The sequence below is a fragment of the Montipora foliosa genome, chromosome 8, assembly GCF_036669935.1.
Source record: "Montipora foliosa isolate CH-2021 chromosome 8, ASM3666993v2, whole genome shotgun sequence".
Taxonomy (NCBI): domain Eukaryota; kingdom Metazoa; phylum Cnidaria; class Anthozoa; order Scleractinia; family Acroporidae; genus Montipora; species Montipora foliosa.
Window position 1 is genome coordinate 46,141,896 of NC_090876.1, and position 17,500 is coordinate 46,159,395.

The 17,500-nt window shown below is 40.0% G+C and overlaps 1 protein-coding gene across 8 annotated transcripts in view; it reads left to right on the plus strand.

Annotated features, from left to right (window-relative positions):
* Positions 1 to 17,500, plus strand: part of LOC138012749 (fibroblast growth factor receptor 4-like) — a 40,041-nt gene that overhangs the window by 11,048 nt on the left and 11,493 nt on the right. For 3 of the 8 annotated variants that reach the window (XM_068859631.1, XM_068859632.1, XM_068859633.1), the window contains exons 1-5: positions 1 to 49; positions 10,225 to 10,319; positions 12,645 to 12,953; positions 14,585 to 14,863; positions 15,318 to 15,629. The exon at positions 1 to 49 is cut by the window's left edge. In XM_068859631.1, the coding sequence (XP_068715732.1) occupies positions 10,229 to 10,319; positions 12,645 to 12,953; positions 14,585 to 14,863; positions 15,318 to 15,629 (991 nt within the window). In that variant the 5' untranslated portion in view covers positions 1 to 49; positions 10,225 to 10,228. Of the gene's footprint in view, positions 50 to 3,081; positions 3,200 to 9,793; positions 9,926 to 9,978; positions 10,091 to 10,224; positions 10,320 to 12,644; positions 12,954 to 14,584; positions 14,864 to 15,317; positions 15,630 to 17,500 lie in introns of those variants that run through there. The other 5 variants (XM_068859627.1, XM_068859634.1, XM_068859629.1 and 2 more) reach the window with 4 other exon arrangements.

Sequence of the window (17,500 nt, forward strand, 5' to 3'; positions counted from 1 at the left end):
GGAATAAGTGATCGAGGAGGGCATGGTATACATTAGAACAGCATCTTGAGTAAGTAGAGCAATCACTTATTTATCCTGGTTTATTGTGTTCACTGACTGAAAAATATTTCGGGGGCTTTCGATTCTTCGACAAATACGCTGAGTAAATCATGTGGGTGATTCCGCGGCGATCACCTAGTAGCGCTATAATTTGTTGAAGGGGCCGTTGAAGACCTCACGTATTGCAAATATTCGCGGATAAAGCATTCTCTTGGTAGAACAATTAGGAAGAGTTCAGATGATCTTGAAAGGTCATTTTCTGGAGTCTTTTTGCGCAAACGAAGGGAGAAAACCTTGTCGTTCCTTGACTTTTCTGTGGTTCTCAAGAATTCATCCCATGTGAAAATTAATGAGGGCCGAACAAGCTCATACTGTGTTTGCGCTCGCTCACAAATCGCTCATTCTTTCGAGTATTCTTGTATTGTCGAATTTGTTTTACTTTTGTATTCAATATTAGTATTCATAACAACTTCCTGCGGGATTGCATCCAAGATGATGAATAGACAATAGTATATTCTGGGCGATCAGTGACACCTCTTTTCGACAAGCGTAATTTTACTTGCCAAACTAAAACTTGCGACATCAGTTTCAAGCGATTAGTTCTTCAAAACAGTGATATGTTGCCATCTTTGGTGATTATTAGGCAAGTACGTGACGTTTGGAACAACACTTGCTGAAATGGAAAGGGGTGTTTAAAAACAAATTTGATGGTAGAATGCGCATTAGATTTCACCCTTCATTCTAAAAATTCTTTAGTAAGAAAAAATAACATTGAAAAGACACATGTTAAAACATACATTAGCTAGAAATTAGAAAAAAATAACTACTTTGCGTGTTTGGCCTCTTTTGCGGTCTTGACGGGTTATTGCACGGGGTTTATTCGATATTTTCCTGTAACGCCCAAATCATTGGGCAGCAGACGATGTTTGCAGAAGGGTCGGTCTATGCGATCGGGCCTTTTAATTAGTGTCCTCGCTTTTGAAACGGCAAGACTTAAGCGACAAAAATTAAATCATTCGACCGACGCTTCAGCGATAAGCAGTGATAACAAAGGTGTAGATTTGAGATATTTGCTATTATGATTCTGTTTGCTCTAACTGAAGATCAGAAGGTCAGGGTAGAAGTATTTGATCCGGTGATGCTTTCAACCAATCTGACATCTATGTCATTCGACACTCGGCAAAGACTCTACTATTTTACGATCTTCTATCAAACACACTTTACATCTCCAGTTATTGATGTTTTAGGTCGCAGCCTATCCTTTTCATTAACAAGAAATCGCCCGTTCGTCTTTTCTGAATCGTCGTCCATTCCGAGAAGACATACCCAAGGTTGAAACTTAAGAGGTGATAAATCACGAGGTCTTCCCAAGCTTCCGGTGATTTAATCGAAATTGTAGGAGAACAGTAGGATATAAAACCCGTAGATTTAATAATTTCTTCAGTTTTCATAACGTTAACGCCTGAAAAGTGGAAAGATCGAAGATCGAAGGGGAATTTAACTTCTATCACGGCCAAATTATCGTCGAATTTTAAATCCTCTGTTTATATATGAGTGCAGCGTATTGTTGTGACACCCAAAGGTGTCACCAAACTGTTAATTTGAAACTCAATAGAACTGTTAAGGCCTTGCAAGGAAACATGTTTTTGTACGAGACACAGGTCACAGGTCTACCCAAAACGATCAATGTTAATAAAAAATGTTTGTGAGCAAACTGAAAGTAACACAACTAGTCCAGTTCCTTTTTCTGTTGACGCACAAGTGCCAGTCAGCAGGGAAACTTAGACAAAACTGCACCCCTGAGGGTTAGAAACCCAGCGCCAGTGTTGACATAAAGAAAACCAAGCGCTACGCCGGCGAAGCAAGCGTTTTCTTGAGGAGTTTTTTTAAAGTGAATGCACGCGAAATACCCCGCACAGCTTTCAATGAACGTTGGAATTGTCCCACGGAAACGCTCGCAAAGCAAGCTATAATGCACATAGCATAAAAGGAATCAAATAACCAAAACCTCTTCATTTTCGCCTTTATAAATCAGTAACACCGATAAGACGTCACAAGTAAACAGATATATGACACAACGAGGGTTTCTAACGAAATAAGGACACTCCATACTTTGACGTTACTAAATGGATCGAGAAGTATCTCCGTCGGGGGCGAGCTGTTTCTAATCGCTAAATGTCCGAGGTGAAAACAAGGAAAGAGGATACTCGACATCCTTATTCTTTTTGTTTTGTTATTACGAGCTTTAGAGTGTCTTAATTTATTTAGTAATTCGTGACTCGATTAACCGTGAGTGCGCTTTTGAGGAAGATGGCAAAAAGTCTCATCTTTTTCATCTCTCGCACAATGTAAACATTTCATGTTCGTGATATTTGTAAGGCGGATTTTTACACCCTGATGAAGTATTTGCGTAGGAGAAGAGTATGATCCGTGTTATGCCTTCCATTTTGGGAATCAAATAAAGCTAAGCGGTTAATTCGTAGATTTGCAAACGAAGTAAATCGATTTATAGTATGACGCAAAGGCGGGTTCCTTCCTTCGTCAGTGAACTCTGTTTTCAATATATGGTAGGTGTGCTTTCGTGGATACTATAACTGTATAGTATCGCCGCTCAGCGATCGATTAGACCGAGAATTGATGACAGATTTTAGCTACTGCTATGGTGGTCGATACTTCGGTGGAGACACCATACCCATCACATTTTCCAGAGCTGTATCAAGTTCCGTCGGGTCCGAGTTTCTTGGCCTGCCGATATGTGCCAGTGCACGAAACACTTCATTCAGTGTTAATTCTCATTTCATAGCCAAGATTAGGAAAACATTGGTTATCTTTGATCAGTAGAATTAAGGACGAAAGCTAGTGAGGTCGGCAACGGCCGTGAGAATATCTAATTAGGGATTCGAAGCGACAAAGATACGAAACTGCAGAAAGAGACTCCGGTTACAAACTTAGTAGGATTATTGTGGATTAAGGATCTTTTAACATAGGGTCTTGTTCAATTACACCAGTTGAGTTATTAATTAAGCCTAACAGCTCATTTAGCCACAATGCAGTATTGAAACCGGCTCTCATTCATACGACCTGTTGCATTGAACCAAAAATTACAGGTACGAATTGGACACAGCACCATCTATCGTAAAAACAGATTGCTCTCATCGAGGTAAATTGCTCACATATATCTGGTTTCAGGTCTTTTGTGGTTTTATTTCATATTTTAGAAATTTTAACGCGGTAGAATTAACTTTCAGCTTGCGAGTTTTCCTTAATTATTTTTGAACGATAACGTGTGAGAGTTTTTTTGGCATTCTGGGTTACATACACCCGCCTTGACCAGCAATTAATTTAAGAGCGGTTAGCAACAGTGAGTACGTGAAATTTAAAAGTTACATTTTAACTGAAACAGTTCAAGCGCGTCATCAGCAACTGATCGGTTGGCAGCTAGAGCAACAGCAGCAAAAAGACAAGGCCGGAAAAAATATGCCGGTAGTTGGAGAAATACCAAACTGAAGACGCTAAAGTCGATAGCTTTGTTTTGCAAGGCAACAGAGATAACTGCGACCTTTACTCAGACTAGTTTTTTTAACTGAGAGGTACTGTTTCGGTTGATTCAGAAAACCCGACAAATATGGCTCTATCACGTTTCCGGTTAGCGTAAAAAAGTTTTTCATGCATTTGTAACAAAATCTATCTCAAGATCATTAACGAATGCAATCAAAGGATTTGAATGGATTACGAATGTTTTAGGCAGGACTCGCAAACGGTTTCGCCAATTTTAGACTGTCAATTTCTTGATTTTCTTATAAAGCCTCCGAACAATTCTGGCTAGTTTTAAGGCTCTTTAGAACACCACATTTCCTTTGGCTCTAGTGGCGTCCTGTCCAAGAGCTTAACCTTCGTCTCCCAGACGCTAAGACTTTGCTAGCTTAATCCAAAAAAAGACTTACAGTTGGCTTGCCTACGGCTTAACACATCGTGCGATAACAAAGGGTAACAAATTCCTACAGTCGCTCTGTAGCGTGTTTGAAAATGTTCAAAACTGACCTACGGCCATGTATGCGGAAATGGAATTAATGCCAAGTTTACTACGACAAGCCAAAATGAAGAGCTTTTCCTCACAATCTAGTGGTTGAATGAACCTGAACTCCCTCGTTATGCCAAGGAAGTGCAATTTTGCCGAGAACTACCTCGTATATATCCCGTAAAAATGACGAGTTCTGTTTCAAAAAGGGAAAAAAAGATGTTCATCTTAGTATGACAGAAGTCCCCTCGGAAATTACATTGCGTTTTTGCATCATTTATTCTAACGTTCTTAGGAAAACAGTCATAAAAATACTATCAGTATAATTAAGGGCCATTTATCCTTGAAAGCACGTTCTCTTCATTATGTCACGTATCTGAACCGAGGTGATAAATGTGGGGGGTAAATTTGGTTAGACGGTGGGGGTATGGCCATGTACAAACGAGATATTGAAACCGGTGGATTACCGCGGACAAGAACGCTTCAAACGTACTTCAATCTATCTGCGCTAAAGAGACAAGTCGATGTTTCAACATCTGATCTTTGTGTCATCGAAGGTCAACATTGCGTGTGTAAACGAATTCTTCTTAGCGACTTGGTTTATTCGGAAAACCGAGTATCGACCTCAAACTTAAGTAGGATTTGCGATATCGTTAAGAAGATCAAATACTCCTTTTCGGATTTGCGGTTTAATACTTTTTGTATTTACTCTTTCAAAGAAATGGATCAAATTTCGCTTTCAATTCTCTGGAAAATTCTTCTTTCTGGCAAGCTTTGTAAAGGTATTTTTCATGCTAACTTACATGGCCCTCAAATTGAAGGCCAAATCTTTCCATTGCCAAGAAGCAGATGGGTACCTGAGATTAATAGTTTTTGAAATTAGTTTTGACGAAGAGTCCACAATGGACTTTTGTTTTGACTGAAAATCTAGAAGGAGAATAACTAGTCTGCTCGGCCTATAAAATCGTGCTTAGTTGCTGCCATGACAACGCTAAAGGAAGAGTGTTTTTTTTTAATTTGCCTCTTTACAGTTTTGGGAACTCGATACTAACGAAGCCAGTTCATATAAATGTAAAATAATTTCTTGACTTTGTTTGAATATAAGAAAATTTAGTTATATCAAACGCGTTGATAAAGGTCGAATTACCACCGTAAACGATTTGGAAAGCTGACGTTTCGAGCGTTGGCCCTTCGTCATTCGCTCTGACGAAACGTCAGCTTTCAAAATCGTTCACGGCGGTAATTCGACCTTTATCAAAACGTTTGATAAAACCAAATTTTCCTGTTTCACTTTCCCACCGACGCAGCAGCACAGTTTCTTTAGAAATTAGAAATTATTTTGGATATAATCATCCTAAAAGTTACTTTACTTTAAGCTTGACGGACAGTGTGTAACAGACTTGAAAACGCTCAACTGAGAGTTGTCACTGTAACTATATTATACACAAGAAAAACCACTTTGCCCCATGTTTGAATGCATTGCTCGACTGGATGGCGTATGTGTTTCTACGCTTTGTTTGAAGACGTTCTTCTCCGGGTACTCAGGTTTTTCTATTCCTCATGATCTGCAAGTAAAGTTTAATTTTGATTTGGACGCACCCAGGATCTCATCAAGGGGAGTAGACTGCGAGAAGTCTCTCTTTTTCTTCAGATTTAGTGAGAGCAGTGTAAGCACGCCGGAGCGGCGAAGCCGCGAGACGCGCGAAACTAGGGCGGCAGCTCGTCTCGCTCCTTCAATCACGCGCTTGGCCATTTGCATGTCTCACGTTTTGCTCGCCGGACTACAGTAGCCTGAGTACTCAGGTTAGACTACAGAAGAGAGACTTCTCGTAGTCTACAAGGGGAGCATCTATCTCCCATACTTCCATACCAAGGAATCAAACTTTTCCCATAAGATGTGGCTAGACGTGGCTAGGTACGTACAAACGAACTGTGCGCTAATAATAGTAAACATCGTCCTCATCATCATCATCATCAGCATGATCGTAATCGTGGTCGCTGCTGCTAACATCATCAACAGCTGTTCATTCTGTGTCACACACACCTCCTGCCTTTCCTTAATTCCCTCTCTGGAGTGTGCCTGCCCCTCAAGTTAGGGTTTTCAAAACACCAGCTTACGCTCGAGCATCCTTGATCTCTTATCTTTATTACCTTTCACCTGATTAAAAATATAAAAAATATCTTGTTTGGCCAATCGCGTCATTATAGGGTCTATATTCCGCTATATCGGACCAGATTGGATGTGAGGCAATTACCAAAGGTCAAGAAAAGGTCAATAAACATCTTGGAGGTGCAAAATCCAAATCTCAACAAATATAAATGTAATACTGGTGCCGCACCGGATGGAGTCTTTCTGCGAAGTATTTTGGGGTATAGTCTATCATAAGGATTAAAGCTTCCCTGCTGCAACCTTTTTTACCATTTTTTTATTGTTAGACAGAGTTGTTATGGTTAAATAGACGGAAAAACGCTTCCGGAAGACAAATAGCTTCGTTGTTTAACGCAGAATTTCGTCGATATTACCTCTGTAGTTAATTCACTAATTGAATTACAAACAACACTTAACAGTAATGAAGCAAACAATATAGCTACTACATTGTTTCATTTGTTTCTCGCTCTATTTTATTCTTAATTTTTTTGCATTCTAGTTCTAAAGCGATAAATTCGTACATGTATTCAGGTTAGCACAACTTAATCTACGTTTTTCATGTATAACACAAGATTTCAGATCCAGATGCAATGAACATGTAGCTTTTGCACGTTAAATTGCATTGGAAAACGACTCAAACAGAACACGAATACCCCGCATGACAGAAGTCAACATAGAACATGTGTATTCTCTTTTTGATACACAGAGGCCCTCTTATTGCACTGTTTGCTGTCTTGCAGAATGTTATAGTGGGAACGACGGAAAACACAATTTTATCGTCTGCTGATGATCATTTGAGAAAAGTAGCTGAGAAACAAATAACAAGGTCATTCATTGTCTTTGCTTTTTGCTTCTTTTGTCAATCGTCACAATCTGAAAAAGGTAAAATTTGTGGAATCGAATGGGGTAATGTTTCACCGTATAGTCGACTAGGACAAATAGAACTTTGCATTTAACAATCGTCAGCTGATTCCGCGAATTCGTAAGAAGAATTAATGAGCATACCTGTGAATCTGTAAACGGTGCGTTAGAACGAATAACTGATCACCCTATAATTATTCAAGCTTTCAGACGAGGTACGAGTTAAGCTTAATTTAATTGACTTACGACGCATCTCGTTTGGCTTCTAATAAATCATATCATAATAGATCATGTGAATATAAAAATATTGTCGAAAAATTAAGCTTGTTGAAACAATTCATATATCAAGATTTTGTGATGCTGTCGACATTATGGCGTCTACAATTAAGCGTCGATTCTTTTTCTTCATTTCTTTGAAGTAAGAGCTTTTAATGGATTAAGTCCAGTGTGAGTAAGCTAAAGAAATCAATGAAGCCTTTATTTAAAATACAAAATTGTTTAATTTGTGAAGTAAATGTCTATTTGACTGAGAATAGAAGACCTAGAATTTCTTCCAATTCATTACTATAAACAGTTGAAAACAGTTCATTTCAAAAACGCATAACGGAATTTAGCGTAAAAACCGTCGTTAGACCTCTTTAGAAATTTAGAATACAAAAGGCCTTTACTCTTAGAAAATATTAAACCATAAAAAATTGTTTTGAAGAGAATTTTCCCAGGCTTGCCTCGCCCATATTTTTGATTAATGACGCTGGCTACGACGGAAAATAACTCTTTTATCAGATAAAAAACAGGAAATTTTGAAACTTGGGCATCGCGTTTCGAGTGATACATCCATCCAAAGCAAACCAGCGAATGCTCACTTATTGAGTCTCAAATAATTTAATAACTGTCAGCGTTCTCTGATTCAACGACAGCAGGAGTGGTCACTATTTTTCAAACCTGCAGCTGGAAGGCCATTTTTCCTTGGAGAAGGAAAAGTGGCTTGCAGTTAACGTTGGAGATCTAGTCATTTCCACCTTCGTTTGTTTTTCTTGTCTCCCGAGAAATCAGCTTAAAGAAATTAAATTTCTGTAGATAAACAGCTTTTTATGTTTAGAATCCTGAATTTTGACACGCTTCCTTAAAATAAACCGCTTAATGCGGATTTTTTTCCATGTTTTAACGGCTTTCAAAACAACGCCTGCTAGAACCTCTAAATTTCTGAAGGATTATGACTGTATTATTAGCCAAAGCTCGTAACGATTAGCTATTTCGGTTTCCGAATGCCCTCGCGAGAGCCATGTGAAGAAAAGGATATGACGACTGAACCCACCAAAAGGAGCTTTCTATTGACATATACTGCGAAGATGAGGTAACTCCGAAATTAAAAGAAAATGGCCATCAATTCAAGTGTCAGCGTGCCGGTCGTAATAAGTTGAAAAATCGTGCTGCACGTGCTACACGCACCTTATTAGTAGATTTCTTTCCCCTTCAAACTTCGCCAACATTGTACAACACGACCTTGAGCCTATAAATAGTTGGAGGGTTTGATTTGAGCTTATTACTTACACATCACAACCGACGATTCCAGAAAAAGCGCCCTTTCCCCACTATAAAGCGTATTAATTCGTTACATAACTAACTTGTTATGAGGGCTTAAGAAAGAGGGTTGTATTTTTTGATGAATTTGATCATTAAATCCCTCTCGTTTTTCCCCGGGGGTGGGGGATGGGGACCGCCACACGTAGGCTAAAGCATGCGATGCTGTAGGCGAAATAAATCTTCTCAAGACAGATTATGAATGTGGTATTGTAGACCGTTCTCGATTTCTTTTCATTGCAATTCGGTGAATTCGTGGGTAGAGATTGAAAACAGATCAGAGCCACTTTGGACAACAGTCACAACACATCTTGGCCTTCTTGAGTCCAAAAATGCCTTTGCTGTTTCTACCAGCCCCCTACTCACCTCCCACTTAAAGTAATAATTTTTTCTCCCCCACCCCCCCCCCCCTCCCCCTCCTCCTTTCCGCCTTTCAAGCAAAACATTGCAATCGATGTTTCGATCGTATTTTACTTTTCTAACTTTAAACCGTCTTTAATCTTTTTGCCTTGTGCGAGTTAACCAACTTCGGGATCAAGAAGTTCAATGCAACAAATCACAGGAAAAGCGTAGTGCGTTTGCGCGTTAATTACGACATTGCCGCCATATTTTCGGGAAAAAAAAAACAATAGTTCCGTCATTAGCTTTGTTGAACATTGGTCCATGAGAGCATTTTGAGCCTCTGGAGGAAGATCCTTTGGAGATCCTCTGTTATCCTCTTTTCAGGGAGGTTACTTTCTTGGATTTTTTTCGGCGGACTGCTAATTAATTGACTTCCTTTGGGTTAAGTGTATCTTGTATGTTGGGCGCCAGAAACTCCATTGGACATCATCACTCTTACGCGGGTCACGAAATGACTGACCATCAAGATGCTGTCTGAAAACGCGAATTTTCACACTTGGTATCTCATCAAAATGATGGAACATTCCCTATAATTCATCAGATGACTCGAAACTTCATCTTGAACGAAAAACTATGCAAGTTATGCCATTCTTTCCACGCAATTTGCGGTTATTTCTGTTCGCGCTCGTTTTCCGCGGCAAGTTTTCAAAGGTGCGCGACTCAATCAAAAGCCCAAAGCAATGAGGTGTTCCGATTAGGGCGCCAAGATAAACAATTTATAGTCCTCGACAATGACCTCTTATCAGTAATTTTCAGAATGAGATAAGGAAGTTACAGACTTTTCGCGTGCCCACATGCAAGTGAGAAATGTAACAGCCCAGAGACATGCCGTTGAAAGTGATTGCTTGAAAAGATCTTTTATTGAGGGAAAATTCGTGAGTATTTCAAGTGTTTTTAGGAAACAAAACCTAACCAAACTAGATAAGGGTTGGTAGTTTTTTCGATGAACATCTCCAACACGCGATCGTGGCATTTTAGTGTCAGAACTCCTCAACAGATCACCGTATTGTTTAAATGAAGCCTAAATGAAATCAATATGGGTCAGTGAAAATTGTTTTGATTCTAGAAACAGACCTGGTTTACTGTGATATTTGGCAGTTATCTAAGGAGAAGATTTTATCCAACCATTCTTTAAAAATAATATTTGGTTTACTCAAGGGCTTATCTCTTTTAGGTGAATGAGAGAAGATTTATTGATCGAAGCATTCCCGGTCAAGATGGAAGACAAATCATTGCCTATAATTCTTGCTATTTTGATGGCGTTTCCAGGTAAGTGTATTTGTAACTTTTGTTGCTCTTAAAATCTATGTGCAATGTGGTACTGAGCTCTCACGAAACCGAAATGCGAACAAGTTTGCATGGACGTGTTGGCGACCAAGCAACCTCTTCGTGGTTTCCAGCCGGAATAATTGTGTTCGTACGTGATTGAGTTAATTTAAGGCAACTGCAAAACTCATTTCGTATTAGGAAACCTTTAACAATCATTATGTCAAACTCTCTCCATAATTTAATAGTCTACATTAATTCGAAAGCATTGAGAAACAATTAATTGTAGACCGACTTCCTTTACTGTGTTTACTTAGGAGCTTCCTCAAGAACAGCATTTAGTCAATGTAATAGCGTCCAGATGAATGGGGCTCCGAAAAACTAAGCTTGTCTGCTCGTATTTCACAACTAAACTTCGCAGCTTTGTCCACTTAAATTTAGGCAGGAATTCTCCCTAAAATTGATAAACACGTTAACAGTTCTTCATGAAAGTTTTAATGGTGGACATTAGCTTTCACTTAAATTGTCGCTTGCAATTATTGCCAGGTTGTGGGAGCCCCATGACGCCCGAACCTCAAGGGCTCTTACCATTGTTCAGCAAAACGTGCCAAAAGAACGCTCGTTCTTTGGCTATAAATGAATGCTAATTGGATAGTAAAAACTCCCTATAATCTGAGACACCGAGAATACCTAAGTCGAATCAGGTCATTTTTGGAGTAGTCTCTCATATACCGGGCTCCGTCCAAAATGCGGGTTTTCTGGAGGTTTTTGCAAAGGGGGACCCTATAGCATATCGCTTGTCAAGTCGAACTTGTTTTTAAGTACAGATATTTCATAGATAAAATAAACTATATTTTTCTTGTACATAAATTTAAAAATAAGATGGGTCGATCAAGAATTTGAGTGCCAAAAATTGCATTCTACGGCTCACAGAACTATTAAACACGACCTTGCAGCAATACCAAGTTAACAGTTTGTGTTCTGTGTTTGCAATGTGTACAGTTTTTCAGGAACATCTTAAGTCTTTCAACAACGGGTCGTGACCGTTACATACCTTGAAAAATAATTAACCTATCGTGGAATGTTAAATGGTTACTGATGTAGATTTTGCGATCACACTGCGGTATTTGTCACATAGCCAAAGCCGGATAACTTTTAATAAGCACGTCACTGAGTCAGTGCTTGCTTCGCAATTACCAATGTGGTACGGGTTTGATTCCCAGACTTGGCTTCACATGTTGCTCCGAAACGATTTTCTTCGGGTTCTTCGTTTTTCTCCTCTTTTCAAAAACCAACCTACGACATCATTTCTGCTCAGTGTCTTCAAAGATTGGTTCCTTAGCGCTAAATACAGTTGGCAATTAAATAAAGTCCATTTATTTACTTTTATTTTGTGTAATTAAGGCCTTTATTTGTTACTCTGTAATATCATTTACGCACCAACCAATCAGATCAGAGAATGACCAGCGAGCAAAATGAAAACCAGTACCTGAATATTTTATGCCCACAGCGTTTTTTGAAGAAAACTATCACACAACACTGCTGTGGTCTAAAGCTATCATTAATCGTTTTCAATGTGAATAATCTCTCAATCAAACATCTTTAACAAATTGGTTTAAATTGCGTGATTTGTGATAAACAGATGTTTATGTTAATAAGGGCATCTGTGTGTCCTCCTCACATTTCTTGCATTTATTCCACAAAAAGTTTGGCTTATTTTATTGGGAAATGCATCAAGCTGTGAGAAATACAACATAGAGACTTAGAGAATGCGTGACAACCAAATAGAACTCACTGAGGAAAACTCCGAGTTCCAGATGAGATTTGGAACCCTCAACCCTGGATGCCCTAACCACAGATTTCTATGGCGAGCGCGGCTTATCTGTGGGCTTTCACGTAGTCAAAAAAACACAATAATGGCCCATAACTGCATTGCGCAGCCACATTAAGAGATAACTGGGAAATCGTTAATTAGAAAAAAGAGTAACTTCCCCATTGCGACTCTCTGAAGAGATAGCATTTTACCGTTTGAATCAAAAAGTTGTATATCAACTAAAATTCAAATTCTGCGAGAGGCTCATTCAAATTCTCCTGCCGTATTTCCATTACCAAGCTTTTACCGAGGTAAGCCTTACCGCGGCAGCTTTTGAGCCGGACCGAAATTTGACCGAGGCAAAAAAGCGCCCTGACGCGGGAATACCGAGGGAAGTCGCGAGATACAGAAGTGGCAAAGGGGTCAATAGTATCAAGCGGTACTGTATCTCTGGCTACATTAGCCCAGCAGTCTTATCTTTCAAATTGATTTCTTGTCTTTCATTTATATTTCAGGTTTGTTCGCTTCATCATCCACAGTCACAACAGAGGAAGGGCAGAATGTCACATTGCCTTGCAGTGCTGTGGTCCAAGGAGGAACATGGCATCAAACATCGTGGTTTAACGGCACTCAAAAACTGTTAACTGTCCTTCGCAGTTCGCATTCCAAGTACACTAAGAGACTCATTTCCATCGTTGATAGACAATCCTTACGTCTTCACAAAGTCGACCGCTACGATCATGGGAAATATTCGTGCAGAGCTCTCTATATCGTGGGTGATACACCCACCTCTGCTAAAGAAAACATACAGCTTTATGTCAAAGGTAAAATTTAGCGCTCTAAACAGTTCTTTTCCGATCCTCTTTATCGCTTGATGAACGATACATACGGGGCTGCGTCACACTGCTGCAGTCACTGATCGATGAATTTGTTGATTATAACTTAAGCATGCGCGGAAAACCCCAGGTGACCAGAGAAGAAATAGAACCTAGATGCTCCACTGCTGAGCTAAAGTAGCTCGAATGTGCTACAATTTCGGGCAAAATACTCAAAAATCAATCACTTCCAATCGCATAGCCTGCGTGGCTGGCGGTTCTTTTTGGAGCGGGAGAGACTCCGAGCGGCGCAGTAAAGCTGGGGAGAGGAAGAACTTTCCTTTCCATTTCCCCGCCCTAACCTCCTCGCGGCTTTGCCGCTCGAGTTCCCTTGTGTTTTCGCAACATCATAACCACCAGCTACGCAGGTTAAAATCGCACGGCCTTGATCCTTGGTTTGGAGCAATCCCCTTTGTTCTACGGCATGAACCACAGCCAAAAACGGAGCAGTTGTCACCTGGCATCGCCAGCGACTAATTTCGTTTTAAAATCGTTCAAGTAGAACAAATTTTAAAAAAATGTTACCCTAATCACTGCTAGCCTGACGCCATATTGAATTCTGTGTGCACGGTCAGGGACACTAGACCGAGCGAAAAACATGACGAGAAGATCAGTGTTTGAAGTCCGCCGGTTTTCGTAACCATTCCCCTCTACTAACTCTGATTCGAAGGGAAAGGTGGGATTTCGTTTTCCATTTTATCTAGCTGTGATTGTGGGATCAAAAAAAAGCCTCCTCTCGGATAATACAGAGAGATTTAGCATCGAGTATACGGCGAACGGCAAACGGCTGAAAATTAAAGAAATCTATTTGATTTTAGTTCATTTCTAGCTACGGATAGAGTGGTTTTCAATTGAGTGTCGAAAGTAATTAGCGAATTACTTTGGTTTTGCATCTACTTCACTCAGTGATTGGTTCAAAGTTTTCGCGCCACTTTTTCAACCAATCAGAAGTGAAACCAAAACCAATTGTGGTTCGCGCGTGCACATTTTCCCGCCTTTTATGTCGGCTACGTGTAATTACTTCGAGTTTTGATTGGTTCACTGGATTGTCTCCGTCCTTTTTGATTGGTTAAAGTAATTACTATGGTTTTGGTTTTACGACACTCATTTGAAAACCGCTCTATGAAGTAACTTCTCAAAAGCAAAAGACCAGTTAGAATAAAGAAATTTCATGGTTTAGTGAAGAGAAGAAGCCTGCTGCTTTCCCATTTGCCGTTTCACATTCACGCAATACTAAATTTGTCTATTAACCCATGAAATCGTTCCGTGCGCCGTTCTTCGAAAACCGAGTGGTGTGGTTTCTTTATACAAACCGATGAACCACGGAAGCACATGAGCCCAACAAATTGACCTGCTCCCAACTGAGTGGCTTTGTAGCTCAGTTGCTAGAAGATTGCACTGGCATCGCAGAGGTCATAAGTTCGAAACCGTTGAAACCGTCTTAATTTTTCAGTTGTCTTTATGAGACAATTGCTTTAAATAATTGTCCTAATAAGTTCAAAGATTACTTCATCTTTCATTCCACGAACGAAGTCTTAATATTCAACAATTGTGTTTAAGTTTTGTTTTTTCTTTTTCAGCCCACCCGATAATCAGAAGAACAACCCCACAGCATCTTAACTTAACCCAGTCTAAAGAGGCGCGCGATCTCCAAATCAACTGCTTCGTGAGCGCCTATCCAAAGGCGAACGTAACCTGGAAGAAGGCACATGGACAGCTGACCAAAGACAGGTTCAATGTGCAAGATGATAACTCCTTGCTTGTCAAGAAAGCATCCTTTGAGGACAGTGGAACCTATGTCTGTGTGGCCAAAAACGAGCTTGGAACGGATAGCAAAGACTTTACCGTTACTGTATTTGGTAGGTAACTTACCACTTATCCTTGCGCGTACCATTGTGACGTGGCATATTGTAGCAGTTGGACCGTTGGGCACCAGATCACGTTGTTGGTGGTAGTTGCCCAGTTCACTGATCTCCCCGATCACACCCGTGATTATCCACCTTGTTTTCTTTCTCCGGTCCTCATAATGTGATTCTTAGCTCAGATCATTTCAACTGGTTTACTTTTTTCTCTGTGTTATAAAAATATCCATTTGGAGTGTAAAATAAGGAAGCAATCTCGAATACAACATGGAAAGAAAGACAGTGTAAGTGCACGTGACAATTTCTTTGCTCCACATAGGTCCGCAAAGGGTGCCTAATTTCGTTCTTTCAAACTGCCACCATTTGCTCATGGTCGGCACGAGGAAATAAAGGGGAAAATAATATTAAAGAGCTCTAGACAAATATGGTTTCTCTGTTTTTTATTTTCTAGAACCTCCAAGAATAGTTGGGAAAAAGAAGTTTCACGCAAATGTAGGAGAGACAGCGAACTTACTATGTGACACCAAAGGAAACCCGAGCCCGAAAGTCACGTGGTCCTGGCAAAGCGCAACTGGAAACGGGTTGAGTATCAGTGAAGGCAAAGGAATAAATGGATATAGCGCGACAACATCACGCCGTAACGTAACGACTCGGAGCACGCTTGTAATTGAGAAAGTAACGACAGACAACTGGGGGATCTACTCCTGTGAGGCAGTGAATGCGCTGGGCACAGATACTTCAAATATGACACTGTCAGGAAAAAGTAAGTTCTACACAGTGTTTATAATTATAATATAATTGCGTAGGCTTGTATTTTCTCCATGATGGCTCGGCGATATTTTTGGGAATGCATTTCTTCCTGACAGGTGACAATTGTCACACAAACCTATTCTTGATTTTGGCGTTCTCGTTGACGAGAGCGTCGTAGATCGTTGAGTCCCTATTGTTTCGTGGCATACTCGTGGCAGTGGTTGTCGTCCTTTTTCTAAGCTCCCTAATTTAAGGTTCATATTATTTCATGTAATTTGTTAAGGCGTTAAAGAAACCACGTTGGCCATGGCGGCAACGACAACGTCACTACAAAATATAACTTTGTTTTTTCTTAAGGTGGCTCAAACGAGTTTCAGCAATGGTTGTGATCACCCTTGAGAGAAACACATTGTAACACTAGAGTTGACACTACTCTCGTGTGTAACACTTAGAGTTGACACTACTCTAGTGTCAACTTTCGAAAGCGACCACAGCCCTTCTGGTGTTTTGAATCCCTAGGGGAACACTGAAGAATAGAACTTGATGTTACACTAGTGTTAACTCCGTAATGCGACCGCAACCAATTTCGAGGTATAGGTCTATTCAAAGGATTGATTCTGCAACACTGCTTCGTGTAACGGTAAAGTTGTGGTGCTAAATAAAACAACAATAATTGCTTAGCAAGATGCATTCATTCGCCCAAACGGTTTTGAAGTAAAGATGGATAATAAGAGATTCATTGTTGCCTGCTTCCGTTGTTGTCAAGATCTTGAATTTGTATCAAATGGTGACGAGTGAAATCTGGCATGGTTAATAGAGGGGGATGGTTATGAAACCCGACAAAATTTCTTTGTTGTAGGTTTTTGTTCTCCTTTTTGGCCTTGACCGTGCACAAAATACAATAGTTGTTTACTCCGTACTGAGGAACGAACCAATAGAAACGTGTTGGTTACGTAATTCATGCATAGTGTATGAGCGCAAAACAAAAAATTATGCACGGTCGTGGACCTTGGCATCTTTGTTTGCTCCTTTGATGTTTGCCGAGCTTCCAAACCATTCCCCTCTATTAACTATGAATCTGGGAATAATTTCACCTGCGCTTTGTCCAGAATCAAATTATTTGACTTTGGACAAAACGTAAGGGAATATATTCCCTAAATTCACGAGCATACCAAATGATTAGCTGTTAATATCATGAATGACAAATGACGTTCATAAGACACCATTTTGGCACTGCAGGAAAAGTTGCCATGGCAATATTGTTATTTGACTATTGAAATTATAAATTAACAAAATGAAAAATTAAAATTAAGGAGTAATTTGTCACACGTGTTATAAGGTTCAGTGACTCAAGTTGTTGTTTTGCGAAGTACGACACCGAAATGTACCATAAATGCGTGTTGCACGTGCAGCACGACCCTCTTTTCCTCTTGAAACCATAGGTGCGTTCCTTTTAGCAAATCCGGATTCGGATTACAAAATCGAGATTTTAGGGATTCAGTGTACAAAATAAAACACGAAATTCGAAATACGATTTTTCCTGCCGATTCCCGCCTCGTCCCTAGTCCCCCTGCCTCAAACAACAGCACAACACGTACCTGTGGAGTTCGATCCGTTGGACTCCATGATGAATTCCCATGGAGCATTGCGCGTGAGCGCGATGAAATGGATAAAGGAAACGGAGAATCCGAATCCGGATTGAAATCGAATCTAAAAAATCCACTATTGGGGGTGGATTCCTTGGATTCGAATCGCATTTCAGATTCGGATAAATGGAACGGTGAAACAAAAATCGGATTGTGTGAATCCGAATCCGGATTTGCTAAAAGGAAGGCACCCCATTATTATCATTGCTTTTTGGCCTTCTCGTTTCTTACTTTCACT